General features: G+C 33.0%; 1 protein-coding gene across 8 annotated transcripts in view; it reads left to right on the top strand.

Annotated features, from left to right (window-relative positions):
* The window catches only part of LOC114327290 (cAMP-specific 3',5'-cyclic phosphodiesterase), a 1,080,669-nt gene that overhangs the window by 677,782 nt on the left and 377,592 nt on the right, over window positions 1-25,295 (top strand). For 6 of the 8 annotated variants that reach the window (XM_050646629.1, XM_050646632.1, XM_028275853.2 and 3 more), the window contains one exon: window positions 4,773-4,805. The exons of the other annotated variants lie outside the window; for them this stretch is intronic. In XM_050646629.1, coding sequence (XP_050502586.1) covers window positions 4,773-4,805 — 33 coding nt within the window. The remainder of the gene's footprint in view (window positions 1-4,772; window positions 4,806-25,295) is intronic. 8 annotated transcript variants of the gene reach the window in all.

Raw genomic sequence — 25,295 nt, 5'->3', positions numbered from 1 at the left:
TATTAATGTAAATTTAAATAAGCCTAATTACCCTAATTTGTACCTACCTAAGTACCCTAATTTGTTTCATTAAATTTGTGTATATGTGGTATATAAAGCGTTTTTTAAAGCACTCTTGTTCGGATTACACTCTAACTGCGATCGAACAAAGATGGCATTTTGGTAACATTTATTTGACAGTTGCCGTGTTGACACTTCAGATTTGTTTTTATTCTTTGCTGTAAGTATGTATTTGTTTTATTATATTTATTGTTTCTATTATTTACTTTAACGTAAGATTATAACTTAAGAGGAAACAGTAGCGATCAACAGGTAGCGAAAACGCGTTCCAAGATTACGGCTGTAATTTTGAATATTTTTTCGAGATATTTGGCACACGTATTCGTAATATAATAAAGAATGGCGGTACAGAACCCAATTTGAAAAATATATTAATATGTGGAAATTACTCTGTAATTAAATACAATATTAAAAAAACGAGCCTGTACCGCCATTAAGAAGAACAAAAAGATACACTTTCTTCAAATAAACTTTTTTATCCGATGCCTAGATTTTGTGTCATTTTGGAACTACTAAAATTTTTTATTTCATTAGTAGTTCCAAAATGACACAAAATCTAGGCATCGGATAAAAAAGTTTATTTGAATAAAGTGTATTTTTTTGTGCTTCTTAATGGCGGTACAGGCTCGTTTTTTTAATATTGTATTTAATTACAGAGTAATTTCCACATATTATTATATTTTTCAAATTGGGCTCTGTACCGCCATTCTTAATTATATTACGAATACGTGTGCTAAATATCTCCAAAAAATATTCAAAATTACAGCCGCAATCTTGGAACACGTTTTGGCTACCTGTTGATCGCTACTGTATCACCTTAATTCTTTTTTTTTCATTTCTAATGTTTTATTTATTTACATTGAATAGTAATTTGTTTTGTTGTATAATCCACTTCGCAATAATTATATGATATAAACTGCTCGTAAAAAGTTAGGGATATAGAAAATTCTGTTGAATTTTCATAGTAGATTTTTTTGTGAATAGATTAACGGATTCCGCTAATTTTTTTTATTATTTTAGATTTTTCTTTGATATTAACACAGTTATGCAACGGTTTAATCAAACTTTTTTTTTTTGTACTTATACCGGGTGGAAGAAAATAAATGTTTTTCTTATGTTAAGTTTGAGACGCCCTGTAGGGAGGACGAGGTACAAATGTGAGTATACATCGAAATCGTATTGTAATCTTATGTTTTGTGAACATTTTGTTTTTTGAATGTCCCTGATATCTTTAAAAACAAAAAAAAATAGACGGTTTTGTAATTTAACATGTGTTTTAACCGAAAAAAAGTTTGAGACACCTTGTAGGGAGAAAAACGCACAAAGGTGAGTATACCTCGAAATTATTTTGTAGTGTCATATTTTGTGAATATTTCATTTTTTTAATTTCTCTAATATCTTTAATAACAAAGAAACTAGACGGTATTACTCTTTAATATGTGTTTTAACTGACGACATGCATCACATCACACATGTGAAACATAGAAACGCATATTAAAGAGTAATACCGTCTAGTTTCTTTGTTAATAAAGATATCAGAGAAATTAAAAAAATAAAATATTCACAAAATACGAGACTACAACATAATATCGAGGTATACTCACCTTTGTGCCTTTTTTTTCCCTACAAGGTGTCTCAAACTTTTGATTCGGTTAAAACACACGTTAAATTACAAAACCGTCTATTTTTTTGTTTCTAAAGATATCAGGGACAATCAAAAAACAACATATTCACAAAACATAAGACTACAATACGAATCTGATGTATACTCACATTTGTACCTCGTTCTCCCTATAGGGTGTCTCAAACTTAACATAAGAAAAACATTTATTTTCTTCAACCCGGTATAAGTACAAAAAATAAGTTTGAGTAAACCTTTTCATAATTGTGTAAATACTAAAGAAAAATCTAAAATAAAAAAAATCGCGGAATCCGTCTGTTCGCGAAAAAATCAACTATGAAAATCAGCATAATTTTCTATATCCCTAACTTTTGACGAGCAGTTTATTTGATCTAAAATGAATTTAAGAATTTTTTGTAATTGGGCTACAACGTCAACCTATAACTCTGACGTAGACAATGATGTGCAACAGTATCTATATTGTACGGACTGTATATAAATATTTGCAATAATATTAGTATTTAAAAGATTTTAATGAAAAAATAAATAAATATTATAAAAAATTTTTACTATACAATATTAGAAAATACAAAACCTAGAATGATAATTGTCATTTTACCCGGTGACATTGTGGAAGTACTGTCACGACTTTTGCCTCAAATTATCTTTAGTCGCATCATTGATTGGTTATCCATTTAGCGTATTCTAAACGTCAACCATTTACAGTATGTCAATTTTAAAACTTACAATGGGCTATATCTCAACAAAAGCTGATATCGAAAAATGCTGGTAACCGTTTCTAGGACAGTAAGGGGTAACTAAAATGACATTAAAGACAACTCACCCCCACCAACTCTCTGGGCCCCACCCACCACAACCACAAATTTTAAATTGCAATCCCTTACTTATGATACATCAATGAAAAGACTATAAAAAGTGCTATCCAGTGGTATAAATAATAATTATACAGGGTGAAGCAATAATTGTAAAACTTTGGCTTAAATGGAGAATTTAATGAGGTTTTTGTTGAACTAAAAATTTGTTAAAAATGTCAATTAAGTAAATGTTCAAAGTGGGTTCCGTTGTTTTGTAAACAATAATACAGACTATTTTCAAATTATGAACGAATTTTGGCAAATGTTGTTCTAGTAATAGCGCGACATGCTTGCGTAATTCTTTCTTGGAATTCCCCATGTGGCGCAGGTTGAGTTTTATAAACAACTGACTTGAGGTAACCCCATAGAAACAAGTCAGGTGGCGGTAAGTCTGGTAACCTCGGTGGCCACTCAACAGGACCTCTCCTTTCAATCCATTTGTTCGGATAATTAGTATCCAGCCAGTGCCTAGCGGAAGCTGGATAGTGAGGAGGTGCTCCATCTTGTTGGAAGTGGATCAAATCTTTGTATAGAGCTAGGTTGCCTTGGTCGTCCCTTTGGTTCTCTAATTCATGCACAATTAAAGGTTCGATAGTGTTTTCCAGCATATCGAGATAAATGTCGGCCACTTAAATTACCTGGTATGAACAAGGGACCAATTATAGCATCGCCTAATATTCCTGTCCAAACATTCAGTTTTTGAGGATATTGAGTGTGACCTGTGAATCGATGCGGGTTCGTATCATTCTAAAAGTACATTCATCAGTGAAACAAATATTTTTTAACATTCTCGGTTCAACGCGAATTCTTTCACTCAACTCAAACTCAATTCGTCGGTCTGGATCATCATGGCCTAGTTCTTGAAGAATTTGTGTTTTGTACGGGTGAAACTTATGTAATTTCAACACCTTTCTAACCGACTCATGTGAAAGTCCTGTCATTGCAGACACTTGACGTGTTGATGCTGTAGGCTCTATTGCAAAATTTCCAAGGACCTCAATTTGACATGCTTCATTCAGTAATATTGGGGCATCCCTTTTTTGATCTGGCACTGATCCCGTTTCTCTAAACTTTTCAACTAAATAGCGGACGTACACGTGGCTTACATTTTTGTCAAAATGCTTTTCATTAAATATTTGAGCTGTTCGTAAATAACACTGGTTCAGATATACTGTAAACCATCGTCAAAACTACAGTTGAATGACAGTAGTACCTACCGATCGTACAAATGACGAAAACTAATGACATTCAAAAGTCTCAAATAAACCGAAAATTACTGAATCTAACAGAATCCAAAAAACAGATGTTTTCAACTTGTTTTGCAATATCCGCAAATTGTTTTTATTTAACAAAAAAAAAGTACCGACGGACACTTCCTTCAAAATAATAGTACGGAAGATAGCATTACAAACACAAAAGTCATAGTAAGACGACTGATATTAACACCCTGTATAATTATTATTTATACCATTGGATAGGATTTTTTTACAGTCTTTTCAATGATGTATCACAAGTAGGGGTTTGCAATTTAAAATTTTTTGGTTGTGGTGGGTGGGGCCTAGGGGGTTGAGGGGGTGAGTTCTCTTTCATGTCATTTTAGTTCCCCTTACTATCATAGAACCGGTTTCAAGCATTTTTCGATATCAGCTTTTGTTCGTCAGATATAGCCCATTGTAAGTTTTAAACGGGTTCCACACTCTCGGCGAAGTTACTTCGCCAAAGTTGACCGAAGTCCGAAGTACCCTCTCTACACACTCGTTCGAAGTGCGATACCGACAAAGAGCGGTGCGATACCGACAAAGATCCCTTTGACCAGAATGACAGAGAATTTAAGTAGAACGAAGTGAGGCGAAGTTGCACAAGGTGGCCGTCTACACTCTCGTACTTGTTGAACCTCGATCGACTTCGGCGAGAGTGAAGTGCGAGCTTTAAAATTGACACACTGTATATATCCATAAGTAGAAATCGCTTTAATATGCAACTACCCGTCAACGAATACCTAATTTTCGATATAGAATTCGATAAGCTATGACTCACTTAAAGAAGGGTTTGGTTTGACCTTAAATGACGTAAACATAGACTAAAAGTCTTACACTTACGTTTTATTTTAGCACAATTTTAATTATTATTTATCTGATACCTATTTTACTTCTACTATTTTTTCTTTTACTGTCTATTAGAATAAAGTTGGTGCTTCAATCTAATACATTTTTCAGGTTCCGGGAGACAGAAAGCATTTTGGAAAGATCGTATGTACTTTTTGTGTTTTTAGAAGATTGTTAGACTTACGATGTCTGCATGACCTTTTTTGTTTTTTGTATACTACACAAATGTGATTGTGTAAACAATTTTATTTTGAAGTAGAGTAGATACCTCATGGTTTGAGAATGTCCCAGATAACGTTGGTTTTTGGGTAATTTGTTTTAGTGTAAATAATTTAATTGGTGTGGTTCTGTTATTATTGTTATTCGTTACTTAATCGAGTGGGGATGCATTTGACTTCCTTGAAGTAAACATAGTATCGATAGCAAACGAATAAAACCATAAAAACGGTGATAATTAAAAATCCATTGTGATAAAAGTTTTTTTCTATGACCGTTTAATAGGATGCTTATTATTCGCTATTTTTTCATAGATAATAGCACCCATTACTGTACCCGTGAGTAATAATTCATTACTCACGGGCTGAAGTTACTCACGGGTCATTACTCACGGGCTGAAGTTAGATTCAAGTGGCGCATGCCACTTTTAATATTAATCGTATATAAACTGCAAATAAAATTACTTAAACATGTTTATTTAATACAATAATTATTGTAATTTATACCAACAATTAACTTCGAAACATTTTTAAATGAATTTTAACTGTAACAATGTCAGTATATTTTTTTACGTTTATATCTTGTTTACTAAAAATTTTGACAGTGACATTAGCGCATTTTGTTTACGTTAATTGGAATTTATAACTAATATTGTGTTTGTTTTTCAAGTTATATTGTGTTAAATATGTTATAACATATTATGTATAGTTATATATTGTTATATTATATATAGTTAAATGTAAATAAACATTATAACTATATATATATGAAATACGTCCACCGACAACAGCCATTTCCTATTTATTAGATTCACTGATAGTAAGTAGGTACAAATTTAAGCTTATAATTTTTCGGAAACGAATAGAACTTATATTGACTATTTTTAGTTGTATTTTTACAATTAATAATAAGAATTTAGGCAACCAATTATTCAGTAGGCAACCATTCAATTTAGTAGGCAACCAATTATTCAGCCACGTACTAGGGGTAAATAGCATTTAGGTATTTTTGTAAATTATAATTTAAATCTCGAGTAGTTGATAATTAAATTTTTTACTAATTAAAATAAAAAAAAAGGTCGTAGAAAAAGTATAGTATTCTACTCGCATGTAATGGCTATTACTCACTCTGATGAATTACGACACTCGCCTACGGCTCGTGTCGCAAACTTCATCATCGTGAGTAATAGTCCTCATTACATGCTCGTTGAATAATATACTATTATTACAAAATTAAAAGCCTATTGTGATGAGGTATAAAAGTTTTATATTCATAAATAGATAATATTATAGTTAAACTATAGTCTGGACGGTAGGGACATTAGAATCATCGCAAATTTGTATTGGGGCCAGGCTGCATGTGTTAGGGTTGGGAATCAGTGCTCTGAAGAAGTAAAAGTCAAGCGTGGAGTTCGACAAAGCTGTATATTGTCACCAATGTTATTTAATCTTTACGCAGAAACAATCTTAAATAAAGTGTTTGAAAACGCAAAAGAGGGCATACTCATTAATGGCGTGTTTATGAACAATATCAAATAATAACAGACTCCAGATCTGCAATATATGCAATTGAAAATACTGATTTTAGTTCATACAAATCAAAAATTTTATGTAATATAAAAAATAATTTGTCTAAAGTGGAAGTAGTATTTATATGGGCAAAAGGGCATGCCGGTATACTGGGTAATGAGAAAGTGGATGAGTTGGCCAAAGATGCAATAAAAAAAGGTGAGATACTAACTCACATCTTATCGACAGATGCAATAAATGACGTCAAAGTTAGAATAAATAAAATATGGAAAAAAGAATGGAAAAATATTACAAGCATGTCAAAAAATTTATATTTTTCTTTACATCAAGAACTTCCTCCGCCACCTGAATACATATTTAAATATAACCTGCCAAAGCAAGATATTTCTACTATCGTCAGATTAAAAACTCGACACGGGAAATATGAGGCACATCTGCACAAATTAGGAATAATTAATTCATCAGTATGTTTTTGTGATAATGTTTCGATTAGAGATTTAAACCATATTTTCTTGGAATGCAAAATTAACGAGAGATATATAAATCAATTATATTACAATTTACGACAAACACAAGTTCATTTTCCAATTAGTATAGAATATCTACTAAGTTGTCATAAAATCGAAATATTTAAATTACTCATAAACTACTTGAAAGAAACAAATATAATCATTTAAGTGAAATACGTATAAATATAACAAAACTAATAAATTGAGGTAAAAATAAAATAAAAATCTGTGGCTAACGGACTCGCATCCAAGCCATTTTTTTCACACACACGTTTTTATAACAATATCAGATACGCAGATGACACCTTGTTAGTGACAGGATCAATTGAACATCTTCAAGCATCATTGAACCGACTGGCATTCTGCGAGATGCATGGACTCAAACTCAATGCAAGAAAAACAAAATTTATGGTTACTTGTAAACAGGCAGCGGTAAATATAGGTTTGTTCTAGCATCAGTTTCAAACGGTTTGAAACCATCAGCGAATAGTGGACCAGCGCGAGTAGAGGGGATAGCAGTGGTGACTGTATTATGTTCTCTCACTGACCAACTGTTTGCTGATGGTTTCTGACTAGTTTGACTGTTTGCTAGAACAAACCTAATAATAACTATAAGATAACAATTAGTAATGACTCAATTGAACGCGTAAGTTATCTTGTATATCTGGGTACTCATATTAATGAAAGCTGGAACCCTAGTACAGAAATAAAAAGTAGAATTTCCAAAGCAAGAACAACTTTTATGAAATTTAAGATAATCCTTTGCAGTCATGACCTCAATTTTGAACTTCGCATAAGAATGGTTCGATGTTATATATTCGTAGTACTACTTTACGGGGTTGAAGGATGGGCAGAATCGCTTTTAAAAAACCTAAAATCATTTGAGATGTGGGTCTACCGCTGTATTCTGAAGGTCAGTTGGGTAGAAATAGTCACAAACGAAAGGGTTTTGCAACGTTTAAATAAAAGTTGTGAACTAGTGAGCACTGTTAAAGCTATAAATTGGAAAACTTTGGTCATATAATGTGCCACTCAGAAAAATATGACACACTTCACCTTGTCATACAAGGTAAAATAATGGGAAAAAGAAGTGTGGGCCGCCGTACATCTTCTTGGCTTAAAAACCTACCCAATGGTTTGGGAAAACTAGCACTGAACTATTTCGTGCGGCTGTAAATATGACAACGATTGTTAACCCTCCGTTAGTCGCTAGGATAAACGGAACATCAAGAGTCGCTACGGTGTCAGAGACCGACTGTTTAAAAAAAATAGTTATTGCTATAAAATTCATACAAATATTTTATATTGTGTATAGGAATGACTGAAAAATATTTTTGAAAATGTTTTATTGAAAAACAACAGATATAAAATGAAAAACCCTAGTATAACAATATACATATTGTTATTTGTAATATAAAAATATTCGCTAGGAACCATTTCCCATAATTCCAACAAACGTTTTTGTTCGGCTTCAAAGGACATCTATAAATAAGATTGACCAAAACTTACCGATAAAATGCAATAATAAGATGCTAAGTCTTTACCTGAACTGCAAGTTATGCCAATAAAGTAATAACCACACCGTTAGTCGCTACGGAGTCTTGCACTGAAAATAGTTATAAAACTCGCACAACTGTACCCAAGTAGGTAAGAGTGTATACTAACACGAGGTTAGTTGATAGGAAGAGGTACAGAAAGTGGCGAGAGAAAAAACCAGTTATTTTGTAAATCCCGAATGAATAATTCTAATGATAGCGACTAACGGAGGGTTAATATGCTGGGCAACATGAGAGCCAAAGATTGACATGCGGTCTCAGCACCTTAAGAAAAAGATAGTTAAACTGCTAAATCTTTGTATAGCCCAGGTTCTCTCGGAGCATAGTCTATGATATCATTGACAAAATATAACACCAAGTGAATCATTACGTATCCAACATAATAATATTATTATCAATACTGGGTACAGGAAACACAAAACAAGAAAGCGAAAATCTAAATTTGATCATACATCAAATTAAAATCTAAATAGAGGCACTATAAAAGAAAACAGAGGAAAAAAATAACAGCAAAATGAAGACATGGAATATCTATTTATTTATTTATTTCTTTACCTCCCTTAATACACAAAATGATTGTCATTACATTAAAAGAGTGCTTACTACTGCTAAAAACTATAATACCTACATTAAGAACTAAATCTAGACAGAATAGAATAATTAAAAACATGTAAAAAAAACACATATCGCACAGAAGAGGATAAACTAAGTAAAGAAACCGTATGGATTCGAATTCGAAACGTAAAACAAGGAAGGCAAGCGACTTTCGAAAAACAGTTCAGCCCGAACCCTACCAATAGAGAAGTAAATCAGCAGAGACTCAAACGGCACGTAAATCACCACCAGTGATTATAATCAACTTGAAAAAACACGACATTTTAGTGAGATACTTATCAAGTAAGCAAATATCTTATCAAACCAGCATGTTAGTAGGTGGAAATATAAAAATTAATGTACATGACGAAAATAGTTACATAAATCGAACAAAGACGATAAATGGAACAAATCTTAAATGACACTCGTTTGAAGATAAACGAAAGGACTCTTAAATTAGTTGTAAGAAAACTGCATCAAACTTGTCAAGTTAAGTGCATAAAAAAAGATCTAAAATATGAGGGATATAAAATAGAAAACGTAACCCAATTACTAAAAGAAAATGACGAATGACCACTGCCACTTTTTGCACTTATTTTAGTAAACAAGAAAAAACAAAAAAAGGATATGAAGTACCGATATGAAATTACACATGAAAGTGATGATTCAAGTTTTCAGAAAACCGAAATTGATTCCACAATGTTGGATAAGAGTACTGCTCTAAATTCACAATCAAGATGCAGTAGAAATAACCAAACCAAGACACGTCAAATGTTACTAGGAGCACTCTCAAATCATAATTTACAATGTATGTACTTACAATGTACATTGTTAATCCCAAATTATGATTTACAAAGTTTATACATTGTAAATTATGATTCGGGAGTGCTTCTTGTAACATTTAACGTGTCCTGGTTTGTTTATTTCTACTGCATCTTGATTGTGAATTTAGTTTAGGGCAGTCAATGACGTTATTTGGCTCCGAATTCCATCCTACTACATCGATTTACTTGATATTTTCACAGTAAGTAGAGTATAGCTCGGGAAACAAAGTCTACCTTATGCTGATGTGCGCCTTTATCTTGGGGTGGTTCCCACCCCTTCTCGGGGGTGGAAAATTTTTTGGTTAAAATAACCACGGAAGTAGCTAGGAAACCTAATTCTAAGCAAAAACTGTTTTATAATTTTTCTTTAAAAACTCAATACTTTTTGAGTTATTCGTGGTTGAAAATTGGCCGTTTTCATTGAAAAATTACACGTTTTCGGACGGTTTTTTGCTAATACCCTAAAAACGATGCATCTAACGAAAAAAACGATATAAAATATTTTTGTAGCCTTTAAAAAAAACAAAGAGATTCGTTCCTTCATAAATCTTCTAGTTATAATACAAAAAGAGATATGGTAGGTGAGAAGAGTTTGTTTTTTTGGTGCATGCTCAAATCGGTGCATTCAACTTGAAATAAAAGAGAAACGGTCGATGTTAGGTGTATAATGCTACTAATACCTTTTATAGTGCTTGAAAAGACCTTTAGAATGAGCTATATAAAATGTCGATTAAATTCAAACTAAGCGAGGTATGCTGCAAAAAAATTAATGACTAATGTATTTTAAGAAAAAATCAGAAGTATATTTAACCCCTCGTCCATCAGAATTTAAATGCATCGTTTTTCTTCTACAACACTTTTTATTATAGTGCTATTTCTATGTTCTAAAACTTGTACGGGTTTAAAATGAATGGTTTTTGAAAAAAATAAGATCAAATTATAGAGGGCATTTTTAAATTTTCTTAAAAATCTTCCTTTTTCACCATGTAACTCGAAAATAATAAGAGATACTAAAAAAAGATACCACACAAAAACATTTTGTTTATTATTTATCTCTTATCATTTTCAAGTTAAATGTAAAAAAAGAAAATTTTTAAGAAAATTTAAAAATGCGCTCTATAAATTGATCTTATTTTTTTTCAAAAACCATTCATTTTAAACCCATCCACTTTTTTGAACATAGAAATAACACTATGATAAAAGGTATTGTAGAAGAAAAATGATGCATTAAAATTTTAGTGAATGAGGGGTTAAATATACTTCTAATAATTTTTTAAAATACATTAGTCATCAATTTTTTTGCAACATATGTCGCTTAATTTGAACGTAATCGACCTATAATATTGCTCATTTTAAAGGTCTTTTCAAGAACCACAAAAGGTATTGGTAGCATTATACACCTAAAATCGACCGTTTCTCTTTTATTTCAAGTTAAATACACCGATTTGAGCATGCACCAAAAAACAAACTCCTTTCACCTACCATATCTCTTTTTGTATTATAACTAGAACATTTATGAAGGAAGTAGTCTCTTTATTTTTTATAAGCTACAAAAATGTTTTATATAGTTTTTTAGTTAGATGCATAGTTTTTAAGGTATTCCCAAAAAACCGTTCGAAAAGGTGTTACATTTCAATGAAAATGGCCAATTTTTAACCACGAATAACTAAAAAACTATTGAGTTTAAAAAAAATATAGTAAAAAAGTTTTTGCTTAGAATGAGGTTGTATAGCCACCTCCGTGGTTATTTTAATCAAGAAATTTTCCACCCCCGAGAAGGGGTGGGAACCACCCCCAAGATAAAAGCGCACATCAGCAGAGGGTAGACTTTGAATTAGGAGATAAGTAGAGGCTATTCCCAAAATTTCATTAAAGTCCATGCAGTACGATAGAATTCGGAGCTAATATCTATTCTTGCTCCCATTGACTGGCGTATACAGAAATACACAAAATTGTTGTAGAAGAGAGCCCAGGTACATAAAATGCATAGTAAAATATTTAACAAAAGATTGTGAAAAGCCACAAAATAAAGAACTTGTGCGTAGGTACACTGTGGTGTCCCACCCAGGTGGTGGCACATGGCTCTTCAAAAGTGACGGAACAAATAGAAACTTACACTACAAAACAGCAGAGCAGACATGCAGAATCCTATACAAAATACCTATGTAACGAGCCAAAATAAGCAGTAAAGAATAACCCCAATTTAAAATTAAAATTGGTACACATACTAATAGAACGCATGAACAAGCAAGAAAAATTCAATAAAAAAATCCTAAAAAGACTAAGTAAATCGCATAGAATCTAAGAGAAGATAAAATTGCGGAAAAGTTGAAAAGAATATGTATTACATACGCAAATGGTCTATATTGCAACATTAGCAGGAGAGGTGGTTAACTGTAAATAACCAAAAAATCGAAATATGTTAAATATCAGAGGCGTACTTCACAAAACGACCATACATCAAACTGAGATTACCTGTATCAAAATATAAGTTCTTCACCATAGAAAAACAACCAGTGGGTCAGCAGCAATAATAGTAAAAGCAATCTAATTCACTTCGAAAGAGAAAGTATCGAGACAAGTCATCCAGGCCTCTAGTATACCTAAGTGTCAAAACATAAAAAATATGGCGTAACAATAGTACATTACTTGCATATTTTTCACGTAACATATTCCAACAAAAAAAATTACTTTCAGTTGTAAATACACGTAACCTTATAGACATACTTATTTCATTTCTTTAAAACACAAATTTAAAGAAAACAAGCAACTGGACGTCGTACTAGATTTTTACCTAACGTGACCGGAAATAGAATCGGAAAGCGAAATTTGAACTCATCAGTTTTTCCAAACTTCCTATCATAAGCTTTTAATCGAAAATGACATCAAAACCGGAACTAAATATACGAGCTCGATTTTTCAATACACGTTGATTGATATACAGAGGTTCAGAATTATGGACTAAATAAATTTTTTTGAGCATAGGTCACTTAGGAGAAAAATCCGGAGTTTAAATTATGATTTTTTGACATATATGCCATAATAGTGACGTCATCCATTTGGGCGTGATGACGTAGGTAATCGATCATTTTTTAAAATAAGAATAGGGGTCATGTGGTAGCTCATTTGAAAGGTTATTCAATTCTCTATTTAGTAATATAAACATTAACATCAATATTTATACAGGGTGACAAAAAATTAAATTTTGAATTATATTAATTGACGCAAAAAGAAGAATGTATTTAACTTATTTAACTCAAAATACATGTAACTGCTGTCAGGAAATAAAAAAAATATTTCAGAAAGAAAGATTGCTTTTCGCCTAAATTAAATGTTCAAACTGCCAAGAGGCAGGTGGGTGACTTCATTGGAGTGACTTGCAAAGCTAATTTTCTGACAGGGTTCAATTCGTCAATTTTAGTACTTAGAAGTTGCTGTTTATACTTTTTTAAAAATTTCTGATAATAAATCAAGTAGCTATTGCATTCTCCTAAAATAAAATAATACGTATTTTTGATTGTTTCATTCTTCAGTTGCTTTTTGCAAAACTTATATCATAATTTTTGTGTCTGTCCAAGTCTTCTCATTTGCGCACCTTTCCTAATCCTTCATTTTTTCTAATTTCACTCCTTTTGAAGCTCACCAACTATCTCTCGTATGGAGCTACAGCCCAAGTTGTGCCCTGGCCTTCCCCAGCATCCGCCTTCAAGCACCCCTTTCCTTTGCTGCTCTCCTCCAGTTTTACAGCATCAATATCTCTTTTGCATCAGTTGTCATAACCCACTAATCGCTAATGTCACGCTTAAGCTTAAACGTATTAGAAAACCCCAAAGAACTCCAAATATAGATGTTAAAAAACTGAAAGAAGTTGATATAAAAAACAAACTTCAACAGAAAATGTACGAAAACTTTGATAAATTAGATACTAACACCTACGAGATAAACCATCAATGAGAAACACTAAAAAATTGCCTACTTGTTCCATGCGAAGAGATATTAAAAGAACCGATAAGAAAGAGAGACAACTGGATAACCGACGAGATACTTGGCATGATGGACCAACGAAGACAAGCCAAGAACAAAGACAATCACAATTACAAAATAATTAACAATGAAATCATAAAAAAGATAAGAGAGACAAAACAAACTTACTATGAGGAAAAATATAAAGAGATAGAAGATCTTTAGAACAAATACGATCTATTCCACCTGCATAAAAAGGTTTAGTCTATTCTTTCAAGGTTTTTGCTCTAAATTTTAAAGAACCGCTTGGATTGACATGAAATTTGGCATACGTATAGCTTACAAGTCAAAGAAAAAAAGTGATATTGTGCCGATGTGTGCTTTTGCCCTGGGGCTGACTTTCACCCCCTCTTGCTGGTGAAAAAATATATGTCCAAAATAAGTCCGGAAATGGGTAAACTGACTAATTTTAAGTAACTTTTGCTCTATAGAGCTTTTTCGCCAAGTCAACACTTTTCGAGTTATTTGCGAGTGAATATGTTCATTTTTCAACAAAATAACCACATTTTTAGACGGTTTTTCGCAAATAACTCAAAAAGTAAGTATTTTGTCGAAAAAAACGTTTTTTGCAAAAATATTGCCTATAAAAAAGTAAAAAAAATGGTGTACGCGTTAGGTCTCTGGATCTCGTAGAACCAGAGTTATAGCCAATGAAAAATAGATTCATATTTACCAAATTTCAAATAGAATAGTTCGACGTGAAATATCCAAAAAATTAAGCACTTTTTGGGGAAAACCCATTATAACTTTTTTAAAGTGTTTAAAAAAAGCTTTATTTCTGTTTTTACAAAAAGTTTCTAGCGGTAAATTTAAGCAAGTTACGCTCAAAATAAAGTTGGTCCCTTTTGTTTTTGCAAAAAAATATCGGGAAGACCACCCCCTAATTAGCAACTTCAATGAAATTAATCGTTACCGCTCCACAAATTATTTTACTACTTATGTTGTGTTTATATGATATGTAAGTTTCATCGATTCAAAGTGCTTATTTTTGAAAAAATTTGGTTTCAAAGTAAAATTTTTAAAGATTTAAATTTTGAAAAATATGCTTTTTTTCAAAATAACTTAAAAATTGTTAAAGATACCAAAAATCTCGAAAAACAAAAAAAGTCAGATTTGCTTTTCTGAATATCATGTATTTTTTTGTTTTTCTATTAGACAAAAATTGATTAAGATTTGGTGTTTCTAAATGTGCATACATTCGTGATCAGTGACTCGTTCAACCCCTTTTAACTACAGCCCTTTCAATAATAAGGACTTTGAACCAATGAAACTTACAGATCATATTAACAATATATACACCAGTCAAGACACTTGTGAAGTCGTAACGATTAAGTTCATTTAAGATACTAATTAGGGGGTGATTTTCTCGATTTTTTTTACCAAAACCAAAAGGGACTAACATTATTTTGAGAGTAACTTGTTTAATTTTGATGCTAGAAATTTTGTTTATAAGACAAAAATGAAGCTTTTTTAAACACTTTAAATAAGTTGTAATGAGTTTTCCCCGAAATGTGCTTCATTTTTGGTTACTTCACGTTAAAGTATTCCATTTGGAATTTGACGAATATGAACCTATTTTTCATTAGCTATAACGCTGCTTCTACTAGGTGTAGAGACGTGATATATACACCATTTTTTTAAATTTTTTACAGGCTATATTTTTGCTAATAATGTTTTTTCGACAAAATACTTACTATTTGAGTTATTTGCGAAAAACCGTCTAAAAGCGTGGTTATTTTGTTGAAAAAAGGAACATATTCACTGCCAAATAACTCGAAAAGTATTGACTTAGTGAAAAAACTGTATAGAACAAAAGTTACTTAAAATTAGCCAGTTTATCCATTTCCTGACTTTCTTTGGACGAATATTTTTTCACCCCCAAGAGGGGGTGAAAAGCACCCCCAGGGCAAAAGCACATATCGGCACAATATCACTTTTTTTCTTTGACTTGTTAGCTTTCTGTATGCCAAATTCCATGTCAATCCAAGCGGTTCTTTAAAATTTAGAGGTTTTGCAATATTTTACCGTTAAAGAACGGACTAGTTAAAGAAATACCAGGGCTGCAAAAAAGAAACAACAACACAACTCTTTTAGACAAAAATGGAAACACTATTATAACGACTGACGAAAAGCTAAAACGATGAAAAGAATATATGGACAATATGGAAGAGCTTTTCAACGACGAAAGAGGAAACCTACAAGACATATCTTTCGAAAACAGAGAAACAAGTGTAGAAATTACAAAGGAAGAAATATTGTATGCACTAAAAAACACCAGTAACGGAAACAACAACATCAGATATGCGGACGATACTATCATAATAGCAGACAACCTTAAAGACCTCCAAAAGCTACTGAACAAGATAGTTGAGTATGGAGAAGAATATGGATTATCAATAAACATCAAGAAAACTAAATTTATGAGGATATCAAAAACCCAAAATAATGATGAAAGCCTGACAATTAAAGGTAAAACTTTAGAACAAGTAGAAAACTACAACTATCTTGGCACAATAATTAACCACACAAACGATTACTCCAAAGAAATCAAAGTTCGAATAGAGAAAGCAAGAAAAAACTTCAATAAAATGAGAAAGGTACTTTGTGCAAGAGAACTGAAATTAGACTTGAGAGTTAGGCTGGCAAGGTGTTATATTTTCTCGACTCTGCTTTACGGGATGGACACTTAACGCATCGACTACTAAAAAGTTGGAAGCATTTGAACTGTGGGTGTATAGAAGAATCCTGAAGGTATCATGGACCGAGCATATAACAAACAACGAAGTCATGAGAAGAGTCAACAAAAGACTGGAAATATTAGAAACCATCAAGACACGAAAGCTGCAGTACCTGGGGCATGTTATGCGTAATGAGAGATACAACATACTTCAGTTGATTATACAGGGGAAAATCCAGGGCAAGAGAAGTGTAGGAAGGAGACGAATCTCGGGGTTGCGTAACTTGAGGGAATGGTACGGATGCACATCAACCGAACTATTCAGAGCGGCAGCATCTAAGATCAGAGTAGCCGTGATGATTGCACGTGAAGAAGAAGAAGATCAGTTGTCACTTTGTCTATCTCCCTATTAGTTGGTCTTCCTACTGGCAAACGTCCCGCCATAGTTCCACTAAAGGTTCTACTAGGAATTCTGGCATTATACATTATTATAAGGTGACCTGCTCAGCGCAATCTTTGTATTTTTGCATAATTTAGTGTAGCGGGTTCTATGTTATGTTGATCGTGACCAGACATCTCGTAACGCGACAGTTCGTAACCGGACAACTGGTAACGGACAACTCGTAACAGCGACAGTTCGTAACGGCGACACTTCGTAACGGCGACAGTTCGTAACTATACAAATTCGTAACGGACAATTCGTAACGTCCAAATTGAATTATTCTGTTTATTTTTTTAACGTGGAAACTGTTATTATAGTTATAATTGAAATTATTGTTATCAATTTAACGAATCAGTACTGGGATAAACATGTTTAAAACATTTTATATTTCGTGTTTCATAATATATTAAAACTTTTTAAATACAAAAAAATATTTAAATACATACAAACTTTTAACAATATTTTTAAAAGTTTATCCCTCTTATTCTTCCTTAAATTTGCATGTACCTAGACAAAGGAATAATGAAGTAATTCGTGAAAACTTTAAGCCGACAACCGTCTTTAGACATTACCAACTTTATAATTCTAAGTAAATATTTTGTACAGGAAAGATTATAATGAAGGTGGCAGTTGATGAAGGCAGGTGGCTCCCGAAGGGAGAAAAGTGATTTCTATCCAAAAACTATAAGAGTAAAACACATATCAAGGATCAAGGCATTAAGGAGCAGAAACCAAAGTGTGCCAAGTCTGGCATTCTTTTAAGAAAAAAATCGAAAGAGTAGCAGATGACAAGAATAAATTAAGTGGAATTATTAATAGTTAAACTATCTGATTACTAAAAGCATATCAATAGATGAAATGAAATATGAAACATGTGCTTTTCGACATGAAAAGTTAGGTATAGGAAAAATGACTAAAAAAATTAGTACAGACCTAGAATAAAAACTCACCCCAAGAGAATATCAAAGTCGGGAAATAAATAGCTATTTTTGAAGCTTCTTTGGATTTTATACCGAAATTAATTTTTCACCACCATTTTGAGAATTGGGGGACGAAGTGTCACTGTCATGACAGTGCAACGTAGGAGGTGGCAGGCATGTTCCGTATTAAGACAGATATCTACAGAGTAAGGATATATGAAGTACATTCAGTATGACTTAGATGAAAAGAGAGTTGCTTATAGAACGGGCGTCAAACAAGTTTTTAACGGGAAACAAGTTAAAACGAATACATAAGATAATGATTAATGAAATACTAATGAAAATAAAGTAAAATAATTATTTAAAAAGAAAATAGCAAAGATATGTCGTTTGTAACGTTACAAGTGCTTTAATGACATCCATTATTGCTGTCTTGTGGGTGGGTATGTTAATTCATTACTCTGGTCCTGATCTTTTGATATCTCGAAATCCGCTACTGCATGGGCTGTTTGTTTGTATTTACCCTGTAGAAGACTCTCGAAATAGTTTTTCCAGCCTGATTTTATTGCTGCTTCGTCACTGATAATTTGTCCTTTACTATTTCTAAACATAGTGTGGAACATAGGTTGGAAGATAGTGAGACAAACCAAGTGGAAATTCAAACAGGAGTCAGACATGCTTGCAGGATGCTTGCTGTCGCCACAATTATTTAATGTGTACTCCCAATTATTTCAGGAGGCACTATGGGAAAGAACTGAAGGTGTAATGATTGGAGGGAGCATCATTAATAACGTAAGATTTGCAGACGATACCGCAACCATAGCAGAGAATATAGACGATTTACAAATTCTCTTAAAAATCGCTAACAGAAAAAGCAAAAAGACAGGACTAACAATGAATATAAATAAAACCAAATACATGGTGATCTTAAAAAACGCTGTTGACAACATACATCTGGCATTGGAGGGTAAACCGCTAGAGAGGGTCGACAAGTATAAATACCTCGGAGTATAAACTCACAGTTAGATCAAGATGAGGAGATAAAGGTCAGAATAGAAATAGCTCAAGAAGGATTTATAAAATACAAGTCAATGTTTACAACTAAGAAATCGAGTATTGAGAAATTGGTTTCATCTAATGTTATGTTTGGTCGCAACTACTATATGGGGTAGAAGCTTGGAATCTAAAAGTCCAATCCGTAAAAAAATGGAGGCATTCGAAATGTGGCTATAAAGGCGTATTCTGAAAATTCCTTGGACTGCAAAACGAAGAAGTGTTAAGACGAATTAGACATGGCAGAAAGCTTATAAACACAATTTAAGTAAGAAAAACATCGTATCTGGGCCACATACTTCGAAACGATAAATACTCTCTGCTACACATTTTCATGCAAGGAAGAGTAGATGGGAAAAAGCCTTGGGAAGAAAGCTTGGCTGGGAAATATCAGGGACTAACCTTAGCGTTGAAGAGGTATTGCAGAACACGTTGCAAAAGATAGAGAAGCGTTTAAAGAAGTGATCGCCAAGCTTCGTTAGAAGACGGCGCAAGAAGAAGAAAAAGAATTGCTAAACACTATATCACACTTTCTATATTATGACAAAAAAATCGGTTATTTTTGTTTTAACTTTATCACCGAAATAGTTTCGTCGGAGAACTCAAAATTCGTCGAGGAACGGCCAGAGTGATGGTTGCTGTGTAGAGATGATTGGCTAGTTATCAAATAAAGGTTTATTGCTAGTTAAAAGGTTTTTACTGCATGTTTTGCTTAGTTGTTTTTGTGTAACTATATCAAATTGTTTAATTTAGTCTATTTATATAGACTCTTTAAACATATATTATACTTCAAAAATATTTTCAAAAATTTATCTAGTGTTTTTCCTGGAGCTTGTGAAAATACAAAGTAGTCACAGGTTTGGATATACGAGTAAATCTGGTTCATATGTGAGCACAAAAGGTCAATGTCTTATCTAGGATATATTTTGGAACATTTGCTGTGGAAAATATTTTTCACAACATATTTTTATTTTTTGTAGTGATAGTTTATTTTTTTTTGCTCATCCCATCAATATTATAGACTATTTTTTAAACTCATAATAGTAGTTCATTACAAACAAGTGATTTTGTGTACCTTCAGTATTAAAAGTTTAGAGGTTTACTTTAAGATAACTCGGTTGCCAAGCAGATGTGATTTTATTTTCGATGTAAACGTGTGGAATTTCAGGTGCTTAAAAATAAGTAGGTAATACAGAAAATTTAATCCGACATGTTTAAATAAACAAGATTAGGAAAATTGGAAGAAAAGCGAATGGTATAATTTTACTAATTATTTTTCAACAAGAAAACAATCCAATTCTTTTAAAAAATAAAATTTGCTAAAACAACAATGAGAAAGCAGTGGAATATAATAAACCTGCATTTATGTGCTTTATAGATCTGTCTAAGGCCTTCGATTGTGTAAGATTGGAAGATGTGCTAAGATTGCTAAAGGAGAAAAATCAGCCCAACAAGATGATAAGGATAATTAGACATTAATACGATGAACAAAACCAGAATAAATGTCGAGAATGAACTAACATCGGAAGTAGAAATCAATTCGGGAATCAGACATGGGGATAGCTTGAGCCCATTGCTTTTTAATTTAGTCATGGACAAAATCATAGAAAACATTAAAGGTACTGGAAAAGGATACAAGATGGCGGAAAAACAAATAAAAATCCTCTGTTATGCTGACGACGCAATCTTAATCTCCGATAACGAGGATAACCTACAGCGAATGGCACAAACTTTCAATACAGTGGCGAGGTGTACCGTCAAAAGGACGCGGAAAAAAGGACGCGCGACAAAAGGACGCGGACAAAAGGACGCGTGACAAAAAGACGCCTAGGAAATAAGGACGCGCGACAAAAGGACGCGTACCAAAAATGGACCTGTGGTCAAATACCTCTCTCACTCTAATACCCGCAAGTTAAGTTAGGACCGAAGGGTTAGGTCTTCCTCCTTTCCCTGACCGCTGCGCGCAATTGCAGTCTGCCCGATGTATTATACCCTCGTTATTGTTTTATATCGAGTAAACGACCGAGTCAAGATTTACTATAACCTCCTTGGAAGAAAGTAAATCCTAATTATTGCTGTAATATAATAAGCAACTGGGAGATTTCGGTAGAATTTAAGTTTTTCTATTACATAAGTACATAAATATCCATGCTACATTTACATTTTTGATACGCGTCCTTTTGTCGCGCGTCCTTATTTCATAGGCGTCTTTTTGTCGCGCGTCCTTTTTTCCGCGTCCTTTTGTCGCGCGTCCTTTTTTCCGCGTCCTTTTGACGTAGATTCCAGTGGCGAAGAACTACAACATGAAAATATCAACAGCCAAGACAAAATACCTGGTAGTGTCAAGGGAACCCATAAGATGCAAATTAGTAATTAACAACGAACTAATTGAACAAGTTTCGAGATTCCAATATCTGGGAATCGAAATATGTAGTTATGGAGATGTTAAAGAGAGCGTCCGAAAGCAAGCAAATAAAGCCAATTACGTGTCAGGATGTCTGAGGGATGTCATCTGGAGAAACAAAGATATGAGGCTGGAAGGGAAAGTACGCATATACAAATCATGTGTAAGACCGATCATGACGTACGCGATAGAAACAAGATGTGACACAGCAGAAACCAAGAGGATACTGAGAACATCAGAAATAAGAACGTTGAGGTCAATAACTGGAAAACACTGAGAGACAGAATACCGAACGACAGAATAAGAGATCTCTGTAACATACAAGATATAGTACGGTGGGGAAGACAGAGACGACGAGAGTGGAATCAGTATGTAAAGAGAATGGACAACGAGAGAATAGCCCGTATAGCCAGGGATTCGAAGCCAACGGGCAAGAGACCAATAGGAATTCCCTTTAAAAGGTGGCGAGATAGCTGGCAGTCAACATCACAGCTACGAATACAAGCTCAAAATCGGTAAGGAACAGGCCAAGAGGCCTATTATAAGAAGAAGAAGATGAAGAAGAAGAAAAACAATGATTATGAATCCAGGTAAATACACAAAGAGGATTATGCCACTGATGTGTCTTAGTCCCATCATTAAAAATAGCTTGACTAAAAAAGAATTTTGTTCACTTTGTTAAAAAGTTATTGTTACGTTCCTATTGTATGCAGCGCAATTTTATTTGAGATATGCGATATCCATGAAATCTTGAGGATTCTGCAGTTGATCCACATTTTAAAGACCTCCAATTTATTTGCGGTTGATGTTTTAAGGGTCCACGTTTCAACTTAATAGAGAAAAGTGACGAGTTGTAGTTAAGTTTCGAGTTTTATTCCAGAATCACATAGCAGGCTTTTGATTTTTTCAAATATTTTCTGGCCTTCATCTAATCCAGTGATTCCCAAAGTGGTCCAGGTGGACCCCGGGGGTCCACGAGAGACTCAACGGGGGTCTACGTTGGCGTGAAATAAAAATGGGGGTTCACAAGTTGTAAGAGGCGGTCCACGAAAATTTTATAGTGACTTGGTATTTATTTAAAAAAATTAGCATTTTTTATCGTAAAATATCAATGGGAAAAAATAATGATTTAATAGTAGGGACTTAAAAATGTCATTAAAATATATTATAACAAGTTATTTGGATTAAAAACAAGTTTTTGATCAAATTCTAGTGTAGAAAACTTTAAAATGCCGTTTTTTACATTTTCCTCCATTCCCAAAATACATACATGTCTTTCGATTTGACTGAAAATTTGCCCACAGATAACCAAAACACAGGACTTTAAGTGTTAAAAGAATTTGTATAGTTTTACAATACAAAAAAATACGTGGAATAATATCAATGTCAAAAAAAATACAGGCGGCTACTGTAATTAGGTACAATTAACTCGGAAAATATCGACTCTATGAAAAAAATGGTTAAAAAAATTGTAGTAATTATTGTAAAGACGATTTATTTGGAACAATTTCAATTTCTACCATTTTTGTCGAAAAGTTGAAAATGGAGGAGATATTGAACAAAAACCACTGCTATCAAACCAATCAGGTCTTATGCTCGCCCCTTTACCGCATTCGTAGGTACTACCTGAAATATTGATTTTAGCAAAAAATGAAAAAATGAAAATTGTATAAAATTTAATTCTCTCCACTTTTGTATAGGTACATTTTTGTTCTAAAACTAATAATAAACGAGATAATTCAATAATTATGCTCTAACTGTCACTATTTTCGCCCCATAACTCGGAAAATATCGACGGCACAAAAAAATTTATAATGAAAGAAATTATGGAAATCATATTTTTAACAATTCCAGTCAAAACAGAATAGAATCTTGCTGGGGTAGCTGGGCATGCAAGATCAAATGCTAACACGACTGGACTATATAATTTTGACTCGGACATTATTGCATGTAACTTTTCTTGTACATATTGTAAAACTACACAAATTCTTTTAACCACTTAAAGTCCTGTGTTTTGTTTTCTACACTAAAATTTGATCAAAAACTTGTCTTAAATAAAAAAACTTGTTATAATGCCCAATAATCACATTTTTGAGTCCCTTCTATTACAACATTATTTTTTCCATTGATACTTTACGATAAAAAATGTAAATTTTTTTAAATAAATTCCAAATCACTCCGCCACTGTCACGATGAGTAGAATTCCAATTTTTGGGAATATGGTAAAACTTTAGCAGCAGGGGGTCCACCGAAACCGGTAAATTTTTAAAGTGGTCTACGAGAAAAAATAGTTTGGGAACCTCTGATCTAATCTGATCTTCATCTTTACCGTCGTTAGATTCCTTGAAAATAAATTTATCGACGGCAGTAGATTAATATGTCGTATGACTAGTACTTGTATAAGCCTTGATATTTTCGCAGATCGAATATACAGAGATCTTCTCAATAAACCTCTGATTTGTTCATAGTAAACCTAGGGCTCTTATATCAAAACTATATCAGATCTGACAGCAACACTAAGTTCTGCTGAAGCTGTGTTTTCATGCTAGAGATTCACCTGTGGAGCCCTTATTGTTGTTTTGGAGTCAATTGGCTCGTGCTAAACAAAAGCAATGAAAGTAAACCATTAAAGTAATTATAGTTCAGAGAATTAAGAAAAAAAAATATCCTGTTGGTGACACAACCATCTCCAGGCCGAAACCAAATTTTTTGAGTAGTATGGACATCTATAATAATAACCTATATGTTTCCTGCAGCCGATTTTGATGATATACATATAGTCCTGTCGCCAGGGGGGGTACAACGGCCTCGTTAATTCAGATGGACTTACCCAAATTTTTTTTATGTATTTTGACCCGTAGAACACGAATTTTTTGGGTAACAGTTGATCCGGATGTCGATAAGATTGTTATAGACCAAGAACTTGAGGAATCAAATAACAGCGATTTTTGGCAAAACAAAACAATATTTTGTATTTTTTGGGTCATTTTAAGCAAAAAATATTTCTACAAGTTTTTTAGTAGGATGCACAGTTTTCGAGATAAACGCGGTTGAACTTTCAAAAAATCGAAAAACTGCAATTTTTAAACCCGAATAACTTTTGATTAAAAAATAAAATAGCAATTCTGCTTAGCGCCTTTGAAAGTTCAAGTCAAATTATGTCGGTTTTGATTATTTGCATTGCTAAAAATTTATTGTGTTATTGCTAAACAAAGCTACAAACAACTAGTGCGTGAGTGATGTTTCTATGATTTCTCATTTAAAATCGAACGAGTAGGTAGAATAGGTACTAGTGCAATCAAGACTATTTCTACGTTACATGCGTTAAAACGCATGTAAAAGCACGGGAAACCCTATGTGTTTATAGCTTTGTTAAACAATAAAAAAATAAATTTTTACCAATGCAAATAATCAAAACCGATATAATTTGACTTAAACTTTCAAATGCGGTAAGCAGACTTGCTATTTTATTTTTTAATCAAAAGTTATTCGGGTTCAAAAATTGCAATTTTTCGATTTTTTTAAAGTTCAACCGCGTTTATCTCGAAAACTGTGCATCCTACGAAAAAACTTGTAGAAATATTTTTTACTTAAAATGGCCCAAAAAATACAAAATATTGTTTTGTTTTGCCAAAAATCGCTGTTATTTGATTCCTCAAGTTCTTGGTCTATAACAATCTTATCGACATCCGGATCAACTGTTACCCAAAAAATTCGTGTTCTACGGGTCAAAATACATAAAAAAAACTTGAGTAAGTCCATCTGAATTAACGAGGCCGTTGTACCCCCCCTGGCGACAGGACTAATAGTTATAAACAAATGACGATTAATAAACGGTAAATTTTCGCTTTTTTCGTCTATTGCCAAAAAGTTAAGCATTTTAAACA

The sequence above is a fragment of the Diabrotica virgifera genome, chromosome 3 (assembly GCF_917563875.1).
Source record: "Diabrotica virgifera virgifera chromosome 3, PGI_DIABVI_V3a".
Lineage (NCBI taxonomy): Eukaryota > Metazoa > Arthropoda > Insecta > Coleoptera > Chrysomelidae > Diabrotica > Diabrotica virgifera.
Note: the sequence above shows the minus strand (reverse complement) of the source record. Positions and strands in the feature narration are given on the sequence as shown.